The 23,511-nt window shown below is 53.0% G+C and overlaps 1 protein-coding gene across 7 annotated transcripts in view; it reads left to right on the top strand.

Moving 5' to 3' along the window:
- The window catches only part of FAM178B (family with sequence similarity 178 member B), a 115,650-nt gene that overhangs the window by 17,262 nt on the left and 74,877 nt on the right, over positions 1-23,511 (top strand). For 6 of the 7 annotated variants that reach the window (XR_001885535.1, XM_017871832.1, XM_017871831.1 and 3 more), the window contains exons 5-8: positions 2,292-2,399; positions 9,982-10,134; positions 19,458-19,563; positions 22,970-23,054. Coding sequence is in view for 6 of the 7 variants with exons in the window: in XM_017871832.1 (XP_017727321.1) it covers positions 2,292-2,399; positions 9,982-10,134; positions 19,458-19,563; positions 22,970-23,054 (452 nt within the window). In the remaining variant the exon portion in view is untranslated. Of the gene's footprint in view, positions 1-2,291; positions 2,400-9,981; positions 10,135-19,457; positions 19,564-20,572; positions 20,663-22,969; positions 23,055-23,511 lie in introns of those variants that run through there. The other variant, XM_017871835.1, reaches the window with a different exon arrangement.

The following is a 23,511-nucleotide window of genomic DNA, read 5'->3' as shown; positions in this document are numbered from 1 at the left end:
TCTCCTGGTGGGAGGACTGATGCCCTCTCTTTTGACCCTCCTCAGAGTTCCCAGCCCTGTTGGCAGGGAGCTCCTCATGCACTGGGATGAATTATTCTTCAGTCTGTTCCTGCCCCTCTGCTCCGCCATGGAGTCATGTCACCTGCCTCTGCTGTGCAGCCCCTCTGGGCTCCTCTGACCCGGGGACTTGCGTTGTTCAGCTCCTTCACCTCAGTAGATTTTCTGCCATTAGATTGTACGTTAGGGAAGGGACCATGCCTATAGATTTCCACAGTGCCCAGCATGTGATGGACATTTAGTAGACGCTTGAAATTATTGGCAGGAAAATGAGCAGCTGGGGCCTCCTCGTGCCTGCTTGTCAGTGTGCCTGGCATTGGGAGGGTCCTGCTGTGTGCTGGTCAGCTCGGGCTGCTGTAACAGGATGGCACACACTGGGGCTTGAACAACAGTTATTTCTCCCAGTTCTGGTGGCCAGCAGCCCAGGAGTGAGGCTGCGGTCGGTCGGTTCCTGGTGAGGGCTCTCTTGCTTGCTTCTTGCTGTGTCTTCCCACATGGCAGAGAGAGCACAAGCTCTCCGGTGTCTCTTCTTTTAAGGACGCTAATCCTGTGGGATCAGGGCCCATCCTATGACCTCATTTTACCTTAATTACTTTCTTACTCCAAATGCATCTACACTGGGGTTAGGGCTTCAACGTAGGGATTCTGGGAAGACAGACATTTAGTCCACAGCACGCTGTGTGCTGTGCCGTGCCAGGCTCTGGATAGTGGAGCTGATGGCGCAGCCTCTGCTTCCCTGGCAATTTAGCATAATGATCTCATACTCCCTACACTGTCTCATCGCCACGGAGGAGCCCAGGAGAGGGACACCTAACTTGGAGTCGGAAAAGGCTCCCAGATGTGTCCTTGTCACTGAACCTTGCAGGAAAAGAAGTTTGGTTTGGCGGGAGGGGGATGACTGCACATGTAAAGGTGGGTAAGACAGACTGTGCTGGCCAGGACCCACATTCTCAGTGCAGAGGGGTTAGAGGGGTGAGGCAGGAGATGCAGCCAAGATGAGATGTGCAGGGGGCTGGAGCCTGAGGGGCCTTGTTGAACCCAAGGCTGAATTGTGGGAGAAACTGAAGCAAGCAGAGATATGTTTTCTCTTGTTTAAGAAAGCGCAGGCTGCATATGGAGAAGGGATGGAAAGGGCAAGAGAGGTACAGTGATGAGGGGCTGAGGGGGCCTGGGATGGGGCTCACAGCCAGGAGGCCCCTGGGAGGAGGGCGATGGGGCTTCTGGTGGGTCTGGTGGCCTGGGTGGTAGACATGGGTCATTGGAGGGGCCCGGTCACATTCAGCTAGAAATCACTCAGTGAGTGGCTGGCTAGCAGGATCTGAGCTCACGACAGGACTGGGGTAGAGAGAAAATGTTAGAGAACTGAGGACCCATGGGCACAACCAGGATGGGCATCTGGAGGGGCCAGACAGGGACTAGGGAGGCTCCCAGGGCTCTCTCCACAGCCTGGGCGTGAGGACAAGGAAGGCTGCGTTGGTTTGCAGGGCGGGAGGAGGGTGAGGGGTTGGGGCTCTGGCTAGGTAACAGGTGTGTGGGGCTATTGTGGGAGCCAGTTGAAAGAGGAAGTGAGGCACGCAGGGGCTAGTGGTGGAGAACAGAGCCCCAGGAGCCAGGCGGGAAGGGTAAGGAGAGAAAGGGAATGAGTCGGAGCAGAGGACTGCCCTAAGTGGCTACAGTCAGGCCGTGCAGGTGTTGGGGATGCCGAACAGCCAGGGCACGAGCTCTTTCCTGGTCATGTGGCTGAGAAGCAGCAGGGTTAGCCTTCGGCCTTAGTGCGTTAAAAAACAGAGTGAAGCCGAGTGCTTGCCTGCTGTCCCTTGAGAGGCTGAGGTGGGCAATCGCTTGAGTCCAGTCATTTGAGGCTGTCGTACGCTTTGGTCACGTCTATAAAAAGCCGCTGCACTCTGGCCTAAGCAACACAGTGATGTCTGGTATCAAAAAAAAAAAAGGGTACGCAAGTAAAGATGCATTGAAAGTTGTGTGGTGAGAACTGTCTGTTTGTGGCCAGCCTGCTCCTCTCTGCTCATCTGGGGAAAGCACAGTCTATGTAATGCAACCCGTCCCCATTGCCTTAAAAATCTGTGTGAGCGGCTTTGCAGGGAGACCAGCCAGGACGGCGCGGCCCCCTGGTCCTGAGGTCTTGTCGTGTTGGTGGGAATCCCTGCAGCCCAGGGACAGGGCTGCACAATGGGGAACAACACTGACCCCCGACTCTGGCCCTCGACTTCCTGTAGGGAACAGGCCCTGGAGCAGGAGCGAGAGAGGCTGCTTCTGCAGGAGTGTCTCAATCTCAACTCTTTGGATCTTGATGAAGATGAAGTGCCACTCACACCCGAGCACAGGTGAGGGACAGGGGCCTGGCACCAGCCTCTGAAGGGGAAGGACTGAGGTGCCAGCCCTCCTCTGGTTTTGGACAGAGTTTTGACCAAAATGGTACAGCAATTTGTGTACTATTGGTGAATTCTAAAGCTACCTCCTTTTTTTAAAGCCACATTCATTCATTGATTCAAGAAATACCTGATCACCTACTGTGCATCAGGGTCTCATTTGAGCCTTTGCCACACAGGGATCATAAAACACAGCTTGCTCTGCCCCAGTTATCTGCCCAAATTCATAGAACCAGATCTCTTGGGAAAATAACTACACAAAACCACGATCTAAATGAAATCTGCTTTCAAGGGGAGGTTATGACCATGTGAGATTTTTCATCTTCCCCTGACTGGAGAAGAGAAGGTAGCTCTGAGTGGGGGCCCTGATTTAATTGGGCCATTGGCTGGAGGGAGGGCTGGCTTCATCTCTACCTAGGAGCATCGGAGATGCCCAGGACCACAACTGAATCCATCTTCAGGGCACACTGTTCTCCATCTGTCTTGGTCTGTTGGAGCTGCTAGAACAAAGGCCCATAGACTGGTGGCTTCTAAGCAGCTGAAGTCTGTTTCCCACAGTTGTGGAGGCTGGTAGTCCGAGACCCAGGAGCCAGCAGGGTCAGTCCTGGTGAGAGCGCTCTTCCAGGTTGCAGACTGCCTAAGTCTCTGTGTCCTCACGTGACAGAAAGAGGCAAGAGAGCTCTCTGGGGCCCTTTCATAAGGGTGCCGATCCCATTCATGAGGGCTCTACCCTCATGCCTCATCACCTCCCAACGGCCCCACCTCCTAATACCTTCACCCTGGGGGTGAGGATTCAACACATGTATTTTGGGGAGACACAAACATAAGCCTGTAACGCCATCCATTCACCCCCTTGTCTATCCGTTCATTCATCCATTCACCCAGCCGACATTTATTGAGTGCCAACCATGTGCCAGGCTCTGCTGTAGCTTCGGGATGTGGCAGGAACAAAACCAGACAGATCTCTGCCTTCCTGCTGCTTGAGCTTTCCTTCTGGAGACAAGCAGTAAATAAGATCAGTGAAGCTGTACCACAAGGGCTCCTGAGAAAGGCAAACACTGGGGGCATAAGGAGTGCTGGGAAGGGTGTGGGCTCTGATGATGAAGGATGTGGGCTCTGATGATGAAGGGATGTGGGCTCTGGGAGAAGGGTGTGGACTGTGATGAGAGCTCAGGGAAGGCCTTGTGAGCAGGTCTTTTAAGTAGCACCTTGAGGAGGTGAGAGCCGGTTCCAGGGACCCTGTCGTGGGAGCACACCTGGCATGTGGGAGCCTGGAGGAGGGGGCTGGTGGGGGACAGGTGAGGGAGACCAGGGTTAGGCACTGGCTCTTGGAGGCTTTCCTCTGAGTTAATCGGACACATGTCTGCACAGGACCCTCTGGCTGCTGTGTTGAGGATAGACCAGTTAGGTGTGGAGGCCAGGGCAGAAGAGAGGGATCAGGAGCAGAGGAGGCCTTGGCAGGAATCCAAAAGTAATGATGGTGCTTGAGGATGGGGTAGACGCTGAAGAGTGGGCAAGTTCTGGGTGTATTTTTGGGGTAAGAAGGTATTGGAGAAAGAGGAATCAAAAGGGACCCCGGCAACTTGGGTCTGAGCAACTGGAAGGTTGGAGTTATCTTTAAATAAATTGGGGAGGCTGGGCACGGTGGCTTATGTCTATAATTGCAACACTTTGGGAGGCCAAGGCAGGAGGAATGCTTGGGCCCAGGAGTTTAAGCCCCAACAACATAGGAAGATCTTGTCTCTCCTAAAACGTTTTTTTTAGATTACCCAGATGTGGTGGCACATGCTTGTAGTTCCACCTACTAGAGAGGCTGAGATAGGAGGATCACTTGAGCCCGGGAGGTTGAGGCTGCAGTGAGCTATGATCGCACCACTGCACCCCAGCCTGAGTAACACAGCAAGACCTTATCTCTTAAAAAAAAAAATGGCCGGGCACGGTGGCTCACGCCTGTATGCTAGCACTTTGGGAGGCTGAGGCGGGCAGATCACAAGGTCATGAGATCGAGACCATCCTGGCTAACACAGTGAAACCCCGTCTCTACTAAAAATACAAAAAATTAGCCAGGCACGGTGGCGGGTGCCTGTAGTCCCAGCTACTCGGGAAGCTGAGGCAGGAGAATGGCATGGGCCCGGGAGACGGAGCTTGCAGTGAGCTGAGATCACGCCACTGCACTCCAGCCTGGGCGACAGCGAGACTCCGTCTCAAAAAAAAAAAAAAAAAAAATGAGGGGAGACTGAGTGCTCTACACACTGCGGGTGGGATGGGCTTGGAATCAAGGATTCATTTGGGGCATCCTAGGGCAAGATCAGGGAGGCTACTTGGAGAGGCAAGCTTGGGAGTCACTGTGTACGGACGACATTTAAAGCCACAAAACCATGGCCGAGTGCGGTGACTTTCGTCTTATAATCCCAGCCCTTTGGGAGGCTGAAACACATGAATCACTTGAGCCCAGGAGTTTGAGACCAGCCTGGCCAACATGGTGAAACCCTGAACCCTGTCTCTACTAAAAATAAAAAACTTAGCCGGGCGTGGTGGCATGTACCTGTAATCCCAGCTACTCAGGAGGCTGGAGCAGGAGAATCCCTTGAACCCGGGAGCTGGAGGTTGCAGTGAGCTGAGATTGCACTGCTTCACTCCAGCCTGGGTGACAGAGTGAGACTCCATCTCAAAAATAAAAATAAATAAAAAATAAATAAAGCCACCAAAGTGAATGATCACCTAGGGAGAGAGAACAACAGGGGCCCAAGGGCATGGAGCCCATAGCATTTGGCAACCACAAGGAGGAGATGGCAAAGGAGATGGAGCAGGTTGCAGGGAAGCCAGATGCCTGGGTGCCAGGCTGCTGGCCCAGAGTGGGGATGATTGACATATGATTAGAGGTCACAGTGCCCTACACAGGAGCAGCTCTGCTGGAGGCAAACCTGACTGGAGTAGGCTCCTGGAAGAACAAGAAGGGATGAAGGAGAAGAATGGGCAGTAGCTGAAAAGGGAAGTAGGGTTAGATCAGTGGGGTGGTTTCTTTCTGTGTCTTCTCTCTGTTTCTGTTTCTTTGATGGAGGGAGTAACAGCACATCTGTAGACCAATGGTAATGACCAAGAGAGCGGGGAATCGATGCTAGGGAGGCTGGAGGGGAAACTTGAAGAACATGTGCTTTGAGCTGCAGGGGAGGAGGTGGCCCCAGCTGTGTGGCCAGGGCAGGTCAGGCAACACACCCCGGCTCCTCTGCCCCCGGGCCTTGCTGCTTCTGTGAGCCTGGCCCAGGTGTGACAGCACTGGCCTAAGCACCACATGGGCGAAGTTTTGTTGCACATCCTAGGTCCACGTTCTGCATTGACTCCTTAAGGGCCTGTTGAGTGATAACCCACAGACTTCCTGGTGGCAGGATGTGGCCTGCTTTTAGGATCCTCACATTGCATGGCTGCCCAGTGATAGTTATGAGCCACACCTGGGCTGGCCATTTGCTGTTTTGTTTTGTTTTGTTTTTCTGATAATCATCTCTCTCTTTTTTTTTCTTTTTTCTTTTCGAGATGGAGTCTCGCTCTGTCGCCCAGGCTGTAGTGCAGTGGTGTGATATTGGCTCACTGCAACCTCTGCTTCCCGGCTTCAAGCGGTTCTCATGCCTCAGCCTCCCTAGTAGCTGGGACTACAGGTGTGCACCACCACACCTAGCTAATTTTTATATTTTTAGTAGAGACAAGGTTTTGCCACTTTGGCCAGGTTGGTCTTGAACACCTGGGTTCCCGGGCTCAAGTGATCTGCCTGCCTCGGCCTTCCCGAGTGCCGGGATTACAGGCGTGAGCCACCATGCCCAGCCTGATAATCATGTCTTAACTAAATCAAGGGTCAGCAAACTTTGTGAAAAGTTTGTAAATAGCAAATATTTTAGGCCTTGAGGACCGGGTGGTCTGTGTCAACTCTGCTGCTGTGGCAGGAGGCTGCTGCAGACACCGGGTGAATGAAGGCGCATGGCTGTGCTGCAGAATTATTGCAGAAACAGGCCCCACGCAGGACTCACCCGACACGATGTACTTTGCCTGGCCCAAGTTAGAAGGACCCCTGCCTCCTGACTGGTGCCAGTTTTTACAGTGAAAATTTGGGAATGTGGCCGGGCGCGGTGGCTCAACCCTGTAATCCCAGCACTTTGGGAGGCCGAGACGGGCGGATCGCGAGGTCAGGAGATCGAGACCATCCTGGCTAACACAGTGAAACCCCGTCTCTACTAAAAAATACAAAAAACTAGCCAGGCGAGGTGGCGGCGCCTGTAGTCCCAGCTACTCGGGAGGCTGAGGCAGGAGAATGGCGTGAACCCGGGAGGCGGAGCTTGCAGTGAGCTGAGATCCGGCCACCGCACTCCAGCCTGGGTGACAGAGCGAGACTCCGTCTCAAAAAAAAAAAAAAAAAAAAGAAAGTTTGGGAATGTGTTGCGATTTGAGCAGCCGTCCCAGATGGACAAAGAGAGCTCCTCGCACACTGCCCAGAGGTCCAGGGAAAGGCAGCCGGCGGTGAAGTCCCACATGGACTCCCACAAGGCAGGTGCTGCTTCCTGTCTGATGTTGCAGGAAGCATGTGGATGGACACGGTGGGGCATGAAGCCTGAATTTAATTACTGTGTTTAGGGCCAGAGGCCTTCTTCGGCAAGAGCACTTTGGCAGCATTATATTTGATGAAAGCAACTTTCTCTCTGAGCTGAGGTGCATGGATTTGGTTTCCAGGTTCTCCACTCACTAGCTGCATAACCATGGAATCAAATTACCTTTTAAAACCTAAATCTCTGCAGCAAGAGTAATTCTTCCAGCCCTGTATATTTCTGCCGAGTACCTCCAGCATTCCAAAGTCATGGCTTGGATGTTTTGAAACTGCTCACAGAACGGGAGTTATCTGTGCAACCAGCTTAATGCAGAAAGTAGTCCTGGCTTTGAAAACACTGGTAATGTGCTGGGCGCATGACGTTTTCCAGTGGTGCTTTGAGAAAGCCTCTTTGACGACAGCCACTTTGAGGTGGTGGTTTTGATGTGGGATCATTTGGATGGGACTGTTCAGCTTTACAAAAGTCATTCACCAGTGTACAAAGCCAGCGGCCTCTTCCATCCCTGAATAGGGCCAGGGAAGGGGGTGCAGGTCAGGAAGGGGTGCTTAGGGTAGGGGCTGACCACTGCCTGCCAGACAAGGCGTCATCTAATTGCCACAACTGCCCGTCGCAGAAAGGACCCCTGACAGTCCTGAGCAGCATCTGTGCATGCTCTAACAATTGGCTTGCATCTTGAATGGGTGACATCCTCAATTCTCCATTTCTTAAAATTAAAAGACCTTGCGTGTGTGCTGAGCCTGGGGCAGAGGCAGATACTTAAACCACAACATCATCCTTTATTCTCAGCTCTAGGCTGCACAGGAAATCCCCAATTAGATGTGTAAGAGTCGCCTCAGGACTCTTAATAATGCACATACATTACAGCCAACATCACAGAAGTCCCTTCAAAAGATGGTTTTAGGGACAGGCTAGGACCCCTTTATAGATTAGCCTCGTTCTTGGCTTTTTTGTCTTTTTCTTTTACTTTTTCTTTTTCTTTTCTTAGACGGAGTCTCCAGCCAGGGCTGGAGTGCAATGGCACGGTCTCGGCTCACCGTAGCTTCCACCTCCTAGGTTCAAGCAATTCTCTTGCCTCAGCCTCCCTTTTTTTTTTTTCCTCTTTGAGACAGAGTCTCGCTCTATCACCCAGGCAGGAGTGCAGTGGCACAATCTCGGCTTACCGCAACCTCCACCTCCCAGGTTCACGTGATTCTCCTGCCTCAGCCTCCCGAGTAGCTGGGATTACAGGTGCCAGCTACCATGCCCAGATAATTTTTGTATTTTTAGTAGAGATGGGGTTTAACCATGTTGGCCAGGCTGGTCTCGAACTCCTGACCTCAGGTGATGTGCCCACCTCGGCCTCTCATAGTGCTGAGCCACTGCACCTGGCCTAGGCTTTTAATCATTTGTTCATTTTTTCAGAGTAAAAAACAAGCAATAGATACAGAACTCTAATGGCAGAGACATGAACCAAACAGGAACTTGTTTTACCGTTTGTGTGGTGGTTTGGTGAGATGCTTCTAGAAGCCTGCCAGGGTCAGAGTCCTCCCGGGTCTGCAGCATCATTCCCGTTTGTTGTGCCATTTCATTCTCAGGACCACCCTGTGACGTGTGTAAGGGCCTTACCTTGGGTCACTTAGCCAGAAAGTGAAACAGGTTCCATGTGCTAGGCTGGTGGGCCGAAGGCGACGCACGCCACACCCAGTGCCAGCTGCTCGTGTTCAGATCCTAAGGGGGCCTCTGGGCTGTTCCGCCCCTGGGTTTGCTGTCTCAAGCAGTGGGCCTGGCTGGGAACCAGGGAATGGGCTGTCTCTTGATGAGAGGAAGAGAGGCAGTGTCTAGAGCTTGTTTTGTTTTATTGTTCCTGTTATTAAATGTGTGTTATATTGCTATAAAATCAAGGAGAACACACTTACATGAAGTAAAGAGGAAGTTGCCTTTTCCTCTCCCGTCCCTCTGATTCTGCTCCCTGGGGTGACCCTCAATCGTAGTGGGATATGTCGTATGCTGGGAGTGGGCATTGCATGTGTCTGAGCACGTCTGTGTCCATGCGTGTGTGTAGGCTTGTGTGTGCGTGCACCGACACACACAGCCTCTGCTGCTGTTTTCACCCATGAACTTACTGGGTTCAGCCACGTTGCCGGTCCTTCTTTATGTAGATTTAGTTCATTCTTGGGAAACATCTTCGCTGCCTCCCTTTTCCCCATCCTCATTTCAGTGGGTCATTAAGTCCTGAAAGTTTTCACCACTCTCTGATACTGTTGAAACATATCCCTTCTCCTCGTTCTTTCTCTGTCCATGGGGCCAGCTTTTGTCCACTAAATCAGACTTTCTGTGCCGGGCCAGGCTGGTCCCGGGATCTGCATTGCAGCAGCTGCCTGGGTGGCTCTCAGAGCCCTGGAGCTTGAGGACTGCCAGCCCTGAGGGAGAATCCGGGCTCCTTCATATGGGCTCGAGACCCTCCTGCTACCTCCTGCTTCTGCCCACGCCTGCTTGCCAGCCTTCCTGCCCCTGCCAGGACTCCCTCCCTGACCCTGGCCACACCCAGCACTCCCCTCCTGGGCCCTTAGGGAGCCACCCTGTAGGCCTCTCTGTCCACTCGCCAGAGGGGATTGCCATGGTTTGTTTATGCCCTTCCTGGGTGGTCCATTCCCGACTCACCTTCCGTACCTGGCATTGTAGATGTGCAGTGAGTGAAAAGTCTGACCTGTTAGAGCCAGTGGGTGGGGTTGGGTCTTCTGGCTCCTGGACTGGTGCCCTGAGCAAGGGATGGGCCTTATTGATGGGAGAGTGAAGGCCCAGGTGAGCTCTTCTTCCATCAGCAGGTGGCGCTGTCCCCCTGGTCTGCGTAAGGACTGCAAGGGAGGAAGCCCCTGGCCCCCTCTGTCCTTCCCTGGGCCAATGGCCGTGCCTCAGGCCAAGGTGCACCTGCTGATAGCCGGCCCTCCTGTCCCCTCCCTTGCCAGGATGCTGGTGGAAAAGTACTCAGTGTCCCTGCAGACCATCCCACCGGTCCATCCAGGTGAGACTGTGTTTCTGCCCAGGCGTCACCCCCTGCCATGCATCCTGGACTCCTCACACCTGAAGCCACGCAGCCACCTGGAAGGGCTGTTCCTCAGGTAAGTGTGGGGAGGAGGGGTGAGGGGGTGGCGCAGCCTGTCCAGGACCCCTCCCTCCTGGAGTCCAGAGGTAAGGGCCACCTGAAAGGGGAAAATTTGAAGAGGTGATCAGGCCAATTTGAATGTGTCAGTTTTTAGAGAGATAGGTGATGTTGTCTACTTACAGTATTTCATTTACTAATTTTGTTGCACATAATTAAAACGTTCCCACATTATAGCAGATAGCCAGTTGTTCATTTCATTTACAGGTTCATGTTACTTTTTTCTCCCCTACGCCCCAGTGTTACAGAACAGCAGACTCACCATGCGTGCCTTGGGGCTGGGTCTCTGTCAGCACTGGCTCCTTCCTGAGCCATCCAGGGCATGTGATGGGCCCTTCCACCTGCTTGTTGGAGGGGCTTCAGTGTGTGATGCTGACAGTAAAAAGCCTGTCCCCAGCCGCAGGCACACACCCTAACAATACAACAGCTGTCTTATTCTTTGTGGGAGTAAATTCATGATCATTATCACATAACCATTGACTATATTGCTTTTTGAGAGAATTTTTAAGATTTACCACAACCATATCCAACATTTGGAATTAGGAGCTAATATATCCAAGAAGAAGAGGAAGGAAAGCCTGCAGGGTTCAGTGCAGCGGCGTCTGCTGGGTGCTCACACAGGCTGGTGCCCTGTGGGGCTGGAGGCCAGGGCCGTGGAGAAGGGCCTGTCCTCGCCTACCCAGTGAGGAACACAGAGGTGGAGCTGCTTCTGTGGTCTCTTCGGCCACCTTAGGACTTGAACGCCAGAGTCTTGCTCTCTTCTCCAGTTTTACAGGGCTTATGTTTATTTCATGAATTCCAAGTCCGTCTTATGATACAAGGTTACTTTTAACATTTTCATATGCTTCCTTTAGAAGTTTTTATCGTGGAAAGTTAACAAGTACATATTAAAGTATAGAGAACCATATAACGTTCCTCCACACTCCCGTCACTCACTTTCAACAAGGATCAACTCAAAGCTAGTCTTGTTTCCTCTCAACCTCTGCCCACAACGCCATTACCTCAGGATTATTATTATTTTTTGAAACGGAGTCTCGCTCTGTTTACCAAGCTGGAGTGCAGTGGCGCAATCTCGCTCACTGCAACCTCCGCCTCCCGCGTTCAAGTAATTCTCATGCCTCAGCCTCCTGAGTAGCTGAGATTACAGGTGTCTGCCACTACGCCCGTCTAATTTTTGTATTTTCAGTAGAGACGGGGTTTCACCATGTTGGTCAGGTTGGTCTTGCAACTCCTGATCTTGTGATCCACCCACCTCAGCCTCCCAAAGTGCTGGGATTACAGGCATGAACCATTGTGCCCGCCCACCTCAGGATTACTTTTTTTTTTTGAGACGGGGTCTCACTTGTCGCCCAGGCTGGAGTGCAGTGGCGCAATCTCGGCTCACTGCAAGCTCTGCCTACCGGGTTCACGCCATTCTCCTGCCTTAGCCTCCCGAGTAGCTGGGACTACAGGCACCCGCCACCACGCCCGGCTAATTTTTTGTATTTTTATAGAGACAGGGTTTCACCATGTTAGCCAGGATGGTCTCGATCTCCTGACCTCATGACCCACCCATCTCGGCCTCCCAAAGTGCTGGGATTACAGGTGTGAGCCACCGCGCCCAGCCCACCTCAGGATTACTTTTAAGCAAATCCTCAGACACAGAAAATTTAATCTACAACTACTTCAGTTTGTGTCTCTAAAACATAAGAGTCTATTTTTAGACATAACTTCGATATTACTATCATATCTGAAGAAATAGTAATTTCTTAATAGTGCTAGTATTAGTTAGTGCTCAGATTTCAATTTTCTTTTCTTTTTTTTTTTTTAGTGTTTTGAGATGGAGTCTCACTCTGTCGCTCAGGCTAGAGTACAGTGGCGCCATCTCAGCTCACTGCAACCTCCGCCTCCCTGACTGAGGTGATCCTCCCACCTCAGCCTGCTAAGTGGCTGGGATTACAGGTGTGTGCCACTGCTCTAGGCTAATTTTTGTATTTTTTGTAGAGATGGGAGTCTCGCCATGTTGCCCAGGCTGGTCTCGAACTCCAGGGCTCAAGTGATTCTCCTGCCTCAGCCTCTCAAAGTGCTGGGATTACAGATGTGAACCACTGCACTTGGCCTTCAATTTTCTTAGATTTTTTTTTTTTTTTGAGACGGAGTCTCGCTCAGTCGCCCAGGCTGGAGTGCAGTGGCATGTTCTCGGCTCACTGCAAGCTCCGCCTCCCGGGTTCATGCCATTCTCCTGCCTCAGCCTCCCAAGTAGGTGGGACTACAGGTGCCCACGCCCAGCTATTTTTTCCATTTTTAGTAGAGACGGGGTTTCACCGTGTTAGCCGGGATGGTCTCAATCTCCTGACCTTGTGATCTGCCCGCCTCGGCCTCCCAACGTGCTGGGATTACAAGTGTGAGCCACCGCGCCTGGCGATATTTTTTATGGATTCTTCAAATCAGAATCTGAACAACGTCCGAACATTGCAATTAGATAAAATGTTAATAATGAAATAATAATTACATTGATGCCCTAACGTATTTAACCATTTTTCTCATTTTTTGAACATAGAAGTTTTTTCCAACTTTATTATAAATAATACGGTGGGGAATATTGGGGAGTATTTGTCTGGAGGTCTAAAATGTGTTCATAGTTGCAGTGTGAGGTCATTGGGTCTGAGTGTAAGAATGTAAGGGTTCACATCACCATGTTGGAAAGGTATTTAATAAAGAGAGATATGGTGAAAAGAAAAGAAGAAAAGAGCTGAAGAAAGGAGAGAGCCAAGGAATGTCTGGGCAGGAACTGAGGTGGACAGCAGAGAAAGGAAGACGTCTTCCTGGGCTGCTTCAGTGTGTGCCGACAGCAGGTTTTCTGTTCTAGAGTGGATGGCAGGCAGGAAGTGTTGGACAGATGAGATGGTGCATGGAGCGGTGACCTGGGATCAGAGCAGGCCTGCCAAGTGGAGCCAGGTGGCTGCCCAGCTTCCCTGGAGTGAGGGCTCAGACCCTCCTCCCTCAGATGTGCTAATGGGGCTCGGTAGAGAGGGTGCTGCCAGCACCTGAGATCTGCAGCCTTAGGAACTGGCTTTGGGCTTTCTGGAGGGAATGCGTGCTGTGTGGCTCTGACTCAGTCCTGGGACCTCTGCCGGGCAGTGGCGAGGCCACTTCCTGGAGGTCACCATTTAGCCCTGGGTCATCTTTCATTTCCTGCTTGTGCCAAGGACTTCAAGGCCAGACTAGTCAGTCGCTCAATAATAACGTTACCATATTCAGCCAGAAACGTGGCCATGGTGGCGGGTGACAAGAGGATCTCTTAAGCAGTCAGCCGGGCACAGCGGCTCACACCTGTAATCCCAGCACTTTGGGAGGATCGCTTGAGCTCAGGCGTTTTAGACCAGGCCTGGCCAACATGGGGAAACCCCATCTCTACCCCAAAAAATGCAAAAAAAAATTAGCCATGGGTGATAGCACGCCCGTGGTCCCAGCTACTCGGCCGGCTGAGGAGGGACAATTGCTTGAGCCTAGGGAGGTTGAGGCTGCAGTGAGCTGTGATCATGCCAGTGCACTCCAGCCTGGGCAACAGAGTGAGACCCTGTCTCAAAAAATAATAATAATAAATAAAAAGCCATCAGTCCAATTCCACACACAAAGTTGCCACTGTGGTCTGTGGCCATGCTGCCCTGAACATGCTGAATGTTCTCTCATCTCAGAGGCTGAGCAGGGCCTGGCCTGGTTAGTACTTGCTGGGAGAAAGTTCATGCTATGTGAGCTGTGAGCTGACAGCTAGGTTTTCGTTTTCCTGGTTATACCACCTGTATATTCCTAATTTTCTACAATGAACGTAGATCATTTTTATCATTAGAAGGGGGGAAGTCAATGCCATTGTTTTAAAAATCAGCTCTTGAAATAGATTCACTTCTCTTTACCTTTCTGTGAAAGGGGGAAGATATCTTCCCTCTGAACAAAGTAGGCAATAGCACAAATTAAGCAGTTTGTTTCAGATTGCATGGGTGAGCTTGGCCTCTGCGTCCCAGCAGCTGTCCTGTTGCATCTATCCAGGTTTATGTGTAAGAACCCTCCTCCCGGGGAGCCTGCCTTGGGAGTGCATGTGGTCCAGATGACCCCCTCATCCATCACCAAGCTAGCTGTGCATCCTGGGGTCAGTCCCTTGCCACCAGAGTCATGTCATTATGACGGAAGCTGATACCAGCTGATTGCAGGAGCTGAACTTTTTTCTTCTTCCCTTGACAGTAATTCCAAAGGAAATCCAATGCTCCCGTCATGGAAAAGTGTCAGGACCAAAGCCCACATCCCACTCACGGTCGGAAGTTGGAAGGGTGGAGTTTGTCTGCCCTGCTCAGTCAGTCATAGGCCCCCCACAGTATTTGCAAGGATATTGGGGTCCCTGTTTGTCCTCTGGTTGCATCTGCCACTATTGGTGCGAGGACCAGCCTGCTTTCCAGAAGCCTGATGCATGAGCCAGGGCGTTCCTCCGTGAATATCCAGCAGGCAAGGGAACAAGGAGGTGGATGAGGCTGAGCTTCTGCCGGAAGCCCGGCAGCCCCACCTCTTGTTTGTCGCTAGCTTCTCTTCCTGGAGGAAGAGGCCAGGGTTGAAGCCCAGGTGCAATAAATCCAGCAGTTCTGAAGTGTGGAGAGGGCTGAGCCTTCCAGCTGGCTGCATCTGCCCCCCAAAATAAAGAGCAAGCGGAGGTAGCAAGCAGGGCCATTACGGGATCCCTGAGTTTCTGCCTGTGGTAATGCTCACTTATTTATTTTTTTTGGAACGAAGTTTTGCTGTTGTTGCCCAGGCTGGAGCGCAATGGTGCAATCTCGGCTTACTGCAACCTCTGCCTCAGGTTCAAGTGATTCTCATGCCTCAGCCTCCTGAGTAGCTGGGATTACAGGCATGTGCCACCACGCACGGCTAATTTTTTTTCTTTCTTTTTTTTTGAGACAGAGTCTTGCTGTGTCGCCCAGGCTGGAGTGCAGTGGTGTGATCTTGGCTTACTGCAAGCTCCGCCTCCCGGGTTCACGCCATTCTCCTGCCTTAGCCTCCCGAGTAGCTGGGACTACAGGCGCCCACCACCACGCCTGGCTAATTTTTTTTTTGTATTTTTTAGTAGAGATGGGGTTTCACGGTGTTAGCCAGGATGGTCTCAAACTCCTGAGGTCATGGTCCTTCGGCCTTGGCCTCCCAAAGTGCTGGATTACAGGCGTGAGCCACCGCACCCAGCCTTGCGCTGCTAATTTTTGTGTATTTAGTAGAGATGGGATTTTACCATATTGACCAGGCTGGTCTTGAACTTCTGACCTCAGGTGATCCACCCCCTCACCACCTCGGCCTCCCAAAGTGCTGAGATTACAGGCATGAGCCACCATGCCCGGACAACACTTGCTTATTTTTATTTCATTTTTTTCTTGATTTTAGTCAGGCCCATGTTCTGCTGCCCATGCAGGGGTGCAGTAGCACGATTACAGCTCACCGCAGCCTCCAAGTCCTGGCTCAAGAGGTCCTCTTGCCTCAGCCTCCCGAGTAGATGGGATCACAGGTGTGCACTACCGTGCTCGGCTAATTTTTATTTTTTTAGAGACAGGGTCTCACTTTGTTGCCCAGGCTGGTTTCGAACTCCTGGCCTCAAGCTATCCTCCTGCCTGGGCCTTCCAAAGTTCTGAGATTATGGACATGAGCCACTGCATCTGGTCTCTCTTATTTTATTTTATTTTATTTTTTTGAGGCGGAGTTTCACTCTTGTTGCCCAGGCTGGAGTGCAATGGCACGATCTCGGCTCACCACGACCTCCACCTCCCAGGTTCAAGCAATTCTTCTGCCTCAGCCTCCCTAGTAGCTGGGATTATAGGCATGTGCCACCATGCCCAGCTAATTTTGTATTTTTAGTAGAGACGGGGTTTCTCCATGTTGGTCAGGCTGGTCTCGAACTCCCGACTTCAGGTGATCCAACGGCCTCGGCCTCCTAAAGTGCTGGGATTACAGGCGTGAGCCACTGTGCCCGGCCCTCTCTTATGTTTAAACAAAGGAAAGAAAGAAAGAAAAAGGTCATAGGTGAAAGCTTTGGTTGCTATTGGTTTCTGTTGTATTTAGGCATTTTATTCAGACTGATTTGAGTAATTTGGCAAAGGCCCAGTAGCTGATACTTATAAATAACTACACTTGCTGTTTATCCTTTGGCCATCACTTGGGATTCTCGAGGCATTTAGAGACCTTGCCCTCTGGGACTGCTGCCCATAAAATAAATGAGGTTGAGGCGGGAAGAATCTTCCCTTGGGCGTGGTGAGGAACAGAAACTCCAAGATGAAGCTGGTCAGAGCTCTGCTCGGAAAGCCCCGGGTGCTGAGCCCAGCTGCCCCCATTTGCTGTCACTGGTTTTGTGGGTTTCCCAGTTGTAGCTGATGTCCTCCCCTTGCTTGCTTCTGCTCCAGTGGGTGGTGAGGGTGGAGGCAGGCACCTGCCCGCTGTCATTGCTGTTGTGACTGGGGATTAGCAGTGTTCTGACTGCTCCCTCCTCCTCTCCAGTCACAGCTGAGGACTCTGATGGGAACCTCCCTTCATGGGATCCTCAGGGCTGACAGCTGGGGGCTTCCCACTCAGCCAGGCTCGTGCGGCATCTGCTGCCGATGGAGGCTCTGTCCCTCCGTCTCTCCCTCCAGGGTCCTCCAGCATTCTCAGGATAACTTCTGACCTCAGCATTGGCTTGGCCGTGGACAGAGGCATCCCCTTGGACCCAGCCTCTGTGTTCTCGATGTGGGGACGTGACTCTGACAACAGCCAATTCCGTCACCCAAGGCGTTTGAGCTTTCACCACACACGCCTCCCACCCCCTTTCCTTTTTCCCTTTTCCTCCAGGCTTCCCAGCCCAGGTGCTGCTGTTGGGACCCTGCTTCCTTCCCCAGAGTCAGGGCGTTGTCTGTACACGAGGCCCATTCCCTGCCCAGCAGCCAAGCTTGAGGTCACCCTGTGGCACCCTGAAGGACGTGGAAGGGCCTGGCTGAGCCAAGGCGAAGCAGCACTCCCTTCCCGCCGAGCGTGCATTCAGCCTGCAGAAGGGAGTCCTTGCCTCTAACCCTAAACACAGAATTCCTTGAAAGCCAGTCATCCCAGGGCAGAGCAGGCCTATGTCCTTTCTGGCTTTCTCTTGCTCCTGGTCCCGTAGTCAAAATTTTCTCAGCAGCAATGAACTCAGAGGCCAATCAGTCATTTCTCTGGCAGAAACTGCAAGGCCCACGTAGCAGATGGGAGATGTTGCAACTGTGGGGTCTCTCCCTTGGAGCAGCAGTTAGAAATGTGTTGATCTGAGCCAACAGGGCCTTGTACAATCAATTCTCCCACTAAGAAACTGGCGGGGTGCCCCCTCCAGCAGAATGCCAGAGCCAGCGTCTCCTTAGAGTCCCTGAAGCGCCAGCCTCCTCACCACATGGCCGCTGTCGGGGTTCTGCCAATTTGCAAGGTCCTCCAGACATTGTTTACATGGGTATTGTCTGCGTTCAGGCTGCTGTGCATGTTCTTGAACCACATGCGTTTTGTTGGGGTCAGTCCATGAAAGTCTCCATGTGACTGGGCACGTTGATAGAGTGGAGCATGCCAGCAGTCCTGGGGTGCACACGTGTTTGTATGTACAAACGAAGGTCTATTTCAGGGCGGTAAACTTCACAACCACAGGAACAAAGCTGCTTTCTCCTCTGAACTTAAATGACTTAGAGAAAAAACATGCAATTTGTAAATTGCCTGGACATTCTCAGAGAGACAGCAGCTTGGCTCAGAGGATAATCTTTGTTTTGTAGCATTCTGTTCCTGGCAGATTATAGTATGATGTCCTTTTTAAAGGAGAGGGAGGAGGAGCAGAAGGAGGAGGTTGGGCTGACTGAAAACTGGAAAACTTTTATCTAGGGTGGCAATGTTAAGTACTTTCTGAAATGTTCTTTGCATGCATTTGGGCAGTTAAAAAGAAAAACAAACGTGAACTTACGTTTTCATTTCCTGGAATCCATGTTACTTATCTTTGGGATGTGGTCTAGAGAGAGCAAGCAAAGATGGTGGTCACAAAATGCACAGGACATAGGAGAATCCTACCCCAAACCCAGGCTCTCTGGGGATGACCGGGAGCTCAGGAACGGGGACAAAGTCCAGCCAACCTCCTATAAAATGACTTCTGAAGCACCTTCTACCAGAGGCCCTACAACCATATGAAACATTGCAACAACTCATTTTGCAGAGACTTGGTATCTTGTAGGTCAAAGTGATCTACCAGGGCAGCGGTCCCCAAGGCAGGGCTCGTCTCCACACCAGCGCTGATTTTGAGAGCTCCTGTTAGGAGAAAGAGGCCCGAGGGGGTAGCATGAATGGGCACACGGTCACGGCCACAGCCACGTGGCTGGTCTGAGCACGGCTCCATCCCTGGAATCTGGGACACTTGCGGCTCACATGGTTTCTGAAGAATCCTCTATGGAACTCTTGTTTGGTATTTCCTTCCCAGAATGTCTTCATCCCAGGCCCCTTTCTGTTATTTTCCTGTCTTCTCAGGTGTCCTCTTTGTGTCTGAAAAACATAAGGCAGAGCAGAAACACCCTGTGTAACCAGATCTTGAGACGCTGGCCCCGTAGGGGTAATCCTGTCTGCCCCTTGCAGCTGGAGGAACCTGAGGCTAAGACACCCACTACTGGCCTCATCACCTTTCCATACCCCTGGCAAATATCCCACCTTCCCCTGTGGCCAAATGGAAAGGGCAGACTGCACTGTCCTACCATGTTTTTTTTGTTTGTTTGAGACGGAGTTTTGCCCTGTTGTCCAGGCTGGAGTGCAGTGGCTCGATCTCAGCTGACTGCAACCTCTGCCTCCCAGGTTCAAGCAATTTTCCTGCCTCAGCTTCCCGAGTAGCTGGGATTACAGGTGCATGCCACCATGCTTGGCTAATTTTTGTATTTTTAGTAGAGACAGGGTTTCACCATATTGGCCAGGCTCGTCTTGAACTCCTGACCTCATGATCCACCCACCTTTGCCTCCCAAAGTGCTGGGATTACAGGCGTGAGCCACTGCATCCAGCTACCTGCCGTGTGTTTTAAATGCTGTGAGGTGTGTTCATGCAACATGCAAGAAGAGCAGGTGATTCTGATGCTCGCCTGGGTTCTTTTCCTTCTGACAGATCCGTGCATTGAGGTCTCGAAAAGCACATTTGTCTCCAGTGTTACAGATATGCTTCCCAACAGCCAGTGAAGCTGGGTAGTGACAGCCTCCCGCGGTGTCACCGGGACAAGTGTGCTGGCACAGAGGCCTCCCCTAACCTCAGTCCTCTGCCCCCAGCTCCCCGCCGGCCCAACAGCTCTCCTTCCTGCACAGCGGCCTCCTGAGCACCCTCTACCTGCATGTGCCTGACTGCCCAGTGCCCCTGCTCCAGTGGCTGTTCCAGGTGAGGACCGCAGGCCTGCCACTAGGTGGCGGGAGCGCTGCAGTCTGGTGGCCTGGCAGGCCCACAGGCCGAGGGGTGGGCATTTCACCTCTTCTTGCCTTAGGTGCTGCTTGGCTGGGCTCAGGCTGGGAGGAGGGAGGAGAGCTGATTGGGCACCAATCCCCACCATAGTACTAAGAATGCCAAGGTCAGGGAGGTTCAGGGGGTTCGCCTGTGGTCTCCCAGAGTGGCAAGAGCACTGGGAGCCTCTGCTTCCCTCGAAGGTGTGTGTCTCTGGGTGCTGCCTGTGCCCTCAACGTGGCTTTCCTGAGGGACCTGGTGTACCTAGTGGACTTACTGTCTAACCTCTCAATGAATCGGTCGAAGTCCCTCAACAAGTGCTTCCTATGCGACAAAGCTAATTTCTTCACCAACGGTCATAGGTCCCTTATCCCATAAGCAGCGGGAGGGCCGCTCAGGGCCCACGGCAGTCCTGCAGCGCCTGAAGGGTGGGCCCTCATGGATTTGGAGCCGAGGGTGCTTGGGTGTTTGAGCGTGTGCTTCCCGTGTACAGTTGTAGGTTGGCTGGGAAAGCCTGGAACAGCTGCCCTGGCTGTCCCATTTTTTCTCTCCTGGTTGCTGCTAGAACGTTGTGCCATAGGGGACATAGGGGAATGTACATTTTGCCCAGGGCTTGACACCTTTGCACAGAGACAGGCAGTGAGAAGCCAGCAGGGATAACCCAGGAGCCAGCCACTGTGATCTGAATACCAGGCACGAGGATGCCGTCCTGGCTTTGGCCCCACCCGGAATCATCCCTGTCTGGGGACAGGCGGGTCACAAGTTCCAGCTGGTCCCATTCCTGCCAGTTGGAGCCTGGACCCCAGCTGTAAATCAGAGCCATCATGTGGGGTGGATTATTCCAGGAATGGCCCGGCCTCGGCAGGCTGGCTGCCGTCCAGAGAGAGCCCTCCAGCTCTCCCTCCCTCGTGCTCTGGGTCCTTCACTTCGCTCTTTCCTACCCCGGAGGAGGACGACATGCAGCTTCTGGGGCCCTGCTGTGTAGCTGCTAACCTTGCCAATGCCCAGTCCCCCACCCAAGGCCCAGAAGGAGCAGTGGGTGAGTAACGGGGAACAGTGGGGCCATTATTCCCCGTGCTGGCCGCTGCAGCCCCTGCTCCTTGCACAGCGTATGACGGAACACACAATCGAGCATTGGGAGCCACAAAGGACCCATCTGAGATGGCGCCCACAGAGGGGCCCTGCGTGACCCTGACACGGCGTGGAGTGCCTTCCCGGGGGTGTGTCGGTTGCCTCCCGGTTCAGAGACCCCCATCCTGGGAGGCACAGGCGAGCCCTCCCCTGTTTCTTTCCCCGTCTCCATCATGCTCGGAGGGGGCTGGAGGGGAGAGGAATTCAGGACCCAGCCCTGAGGTCAGACAGACAGACAGACTTGGTGTGAGTTCTGGCCCTGCCACCTACTCCTGTGTTGCCATGGGTGGGTTTCTTAGCATCAGCTCTGTGCCTCAGAGCCAGGCCTGATGGGCCCATGTGGAGGGAAGTAGGACATCCCATGAGCTGCCTTGTCCTTGTGCCCCTGCAGAGCTCTGCTCTGGGCCTGGGTGTCCTGCAAGGCACACTGTTAGTGCAGAGTTCCAGTTCACATTTTGCAAGAAGGAGAAACAAAATCTCTCACCCCCCATGGCTGAATCCAGATCCATGAAAGGGGTGTACTGGCTTTGGGGGGCCTTCTGGGCAGTGTTCTCAGGGGACTTAGAACCTCGAGCAGTTCCTGGGGGCTGTGGTGTGGGAGGCAGAAAACCCATGGGGGCTCCTTCTGCAGGTGCGAGGGTGGTTCCTGAGGTCCCGGGGTGGGGGCGTGCTGGGCCCCAGGAGGAGCTGGACCCAGGGATGGGGAAGGGTTGGCATCCCAGGACTGGCCTCTGCTGCTATCTCCCCACAGGCTCCATGGCCAAGTAAGGCCAGACCCTGTTCCCAAATCTGGTTCCTCAGGGCTGCAGGGGCCACGCCTGTACCTGGGGTCCCTACTGAGCCAGGGTGGGGTGGGGTGAGGTAGGCAGACTGCTCCGACCCTGCTCCTTCGACGTTCTTGGAAAGGACAGCCTGAGTTCTCTCAGGGACTCGGTCCCGTGCACTCCTCCCACGGGCTTTAATAGGGTGTGCATGGGCACTGGCTGAACTGTGCCCTCATGTGGGCCAGCCTTGCCGGGAGAGAGGAGGACATCAGCAGGAGGTGTACACCCTCAATGAACGTATGTTCTTATTGGGAGAGACTCAAGCACTCAGCCAAGATAATGTAAGAGGTTATGGCAGGAGGAGAAAGGCAGAGTTCTAGATGCCAAGCAGAGGGTGTCCACACAGGCTTACTGGGGGGCGTGCTTGGGAACCACACCTGTGAGGGGGAGAGCGTTAGGCCCTAGGCAGTCCCGCTGAGCTCTGGAGCCCGGTGATGCTTTAGAGTTGACCCAGTTGGGGCGAGGTCTCCAGCCTTGGCCAGTTATCAGACGCAGACACTGTGACCCCGGACTAGGTGCTCCCTCCACGGTCAAGGCTCAGAGAGGGCCCTGGGCTCAGGGCCCTGGCAGCAACAGTGCCCAGCCCCCAGGGGAACAAGAGCCTCAGTCCTGAAAGGAGATGTGCCCACAGTGCCCACAAGGCAGACTTTCCTGGGTACTGGGGAGGAACGATGTCGTGCACAGCGTAGCGGCCATGGTCAGGAGCTTGCTGAGTGCCCCTAGACCAGATGGCATCTGTGGGCTGCTGCTGTCCCATTGCTCATTCCCTTGCCAGCCTCTCTGCATGTTCCCAAACCCCAGCTTCTGACCATCAGGCTCCAGGAACATTCAGATAAGGATCCCAGAAATGACCACCCCACCCTTGTTTGAGGACCTGTGTTTGGTACCTTGGAAGGACCTTCCAAGCTGGTGGTCTCAGATGACAGTGAGTTAAGGCGCTGACCTGGAAATGATTCATGGATCTCAGAAAGGGCCCACCTGTGATTGTCCTGCCACCTGTGATCAGTGCAGGCTTTCTGTCCCTTACACTGGGCCCTGCCCTGGAGGGCCATGGCTGTGACCACAGGGAGCGAGGGGCAAGGGGACCAAGACCCCCATGCCGGGAGGTGGACGGAGTAGGAGGTTTCAAGTGACGCAGACCTGGGGGTCCGGGCCTGGGTGCTGGCTTTGCTGCTCACGGGCTGTGTGACTCTGGGGAAGTTGACCTCTTTGAGCCTGGTTTTCCATCTTTCAATTGGCGACAGTGACAGTGCCCTTCAACTACACGGACTTATGAGCATTACATGGGATTTATTTAATGTGAAGTCGTAGAAGTTGCTACTATTGCTTTTTAGGAATGACCCAGCTAACCAGTTTTTTTGTTTTTGTTTTTTGTTTTTTTTTCCACCTAGCTGCTGACTTGGCCTCCAGAAACGTCTTTGGGAGCCTTTGATCTTCTGTGGGATCTCAGTGTGGATGGAATCTTCCTTCAGTCCGGTCAGTACTGCGATGCAGGGTGGAGACTGGCGCGCTGAGCTCCCAAGTCTGTGATACGTGACTCTTATTGCCTGGAGCCCAGCTGTAGGGGAGATGCTGGTGGGACATTGCATCACCAGGGTGTGGCGGCATCTAGGACCATCTTTGGCTCAGGCTCCAGCATTAGTAAAAAGCTGAACCAACAGGCTCCTCGGCACCTTGAACTGGCCTCAGATCTCAGTCCCTGTGGCCACGGCCAGGCTGACCTCACTGCTCTTGGGATCCCAGAGCAGTCCAGGACAGTGGGTTCAGACTGAGACAGTCTCTGGGTCTGAGGGGACAGCTTGCTCCCAAGTCCTTCCTGAAAGCGCTGGTTAGCTTGGGAGGGTTCCAGGAACATCCGCATCAAATCAAGGTGCTCCTTGGGTTGGAGGCACCGAAGGGAAGAGTCTGAACCTGTCCCCCTCGCTGACAGCCT

This window comes from Rhinopithecus bieti, unplaced genomic scaffold (assembly GCF_001698545.2).
Source record: "Rhinopithecus bieti isolate Rb0 unplaced genomic scaffold, ASM169854v2 scaffold_6935, whole genome shotgun sequence".
In the NCBI taxonomy this organism is placed as follows: Eukaryota; Metazoa; Chordata; class Mammalia; order Primates; family Cercopithecidae; genus Rhinopithecus; species Rhinopithecus bieti.
Note: the sequence above shows the minus strand (reverse complement) of the source record. Positions and strands in the feature narration are given on the sequence as shown.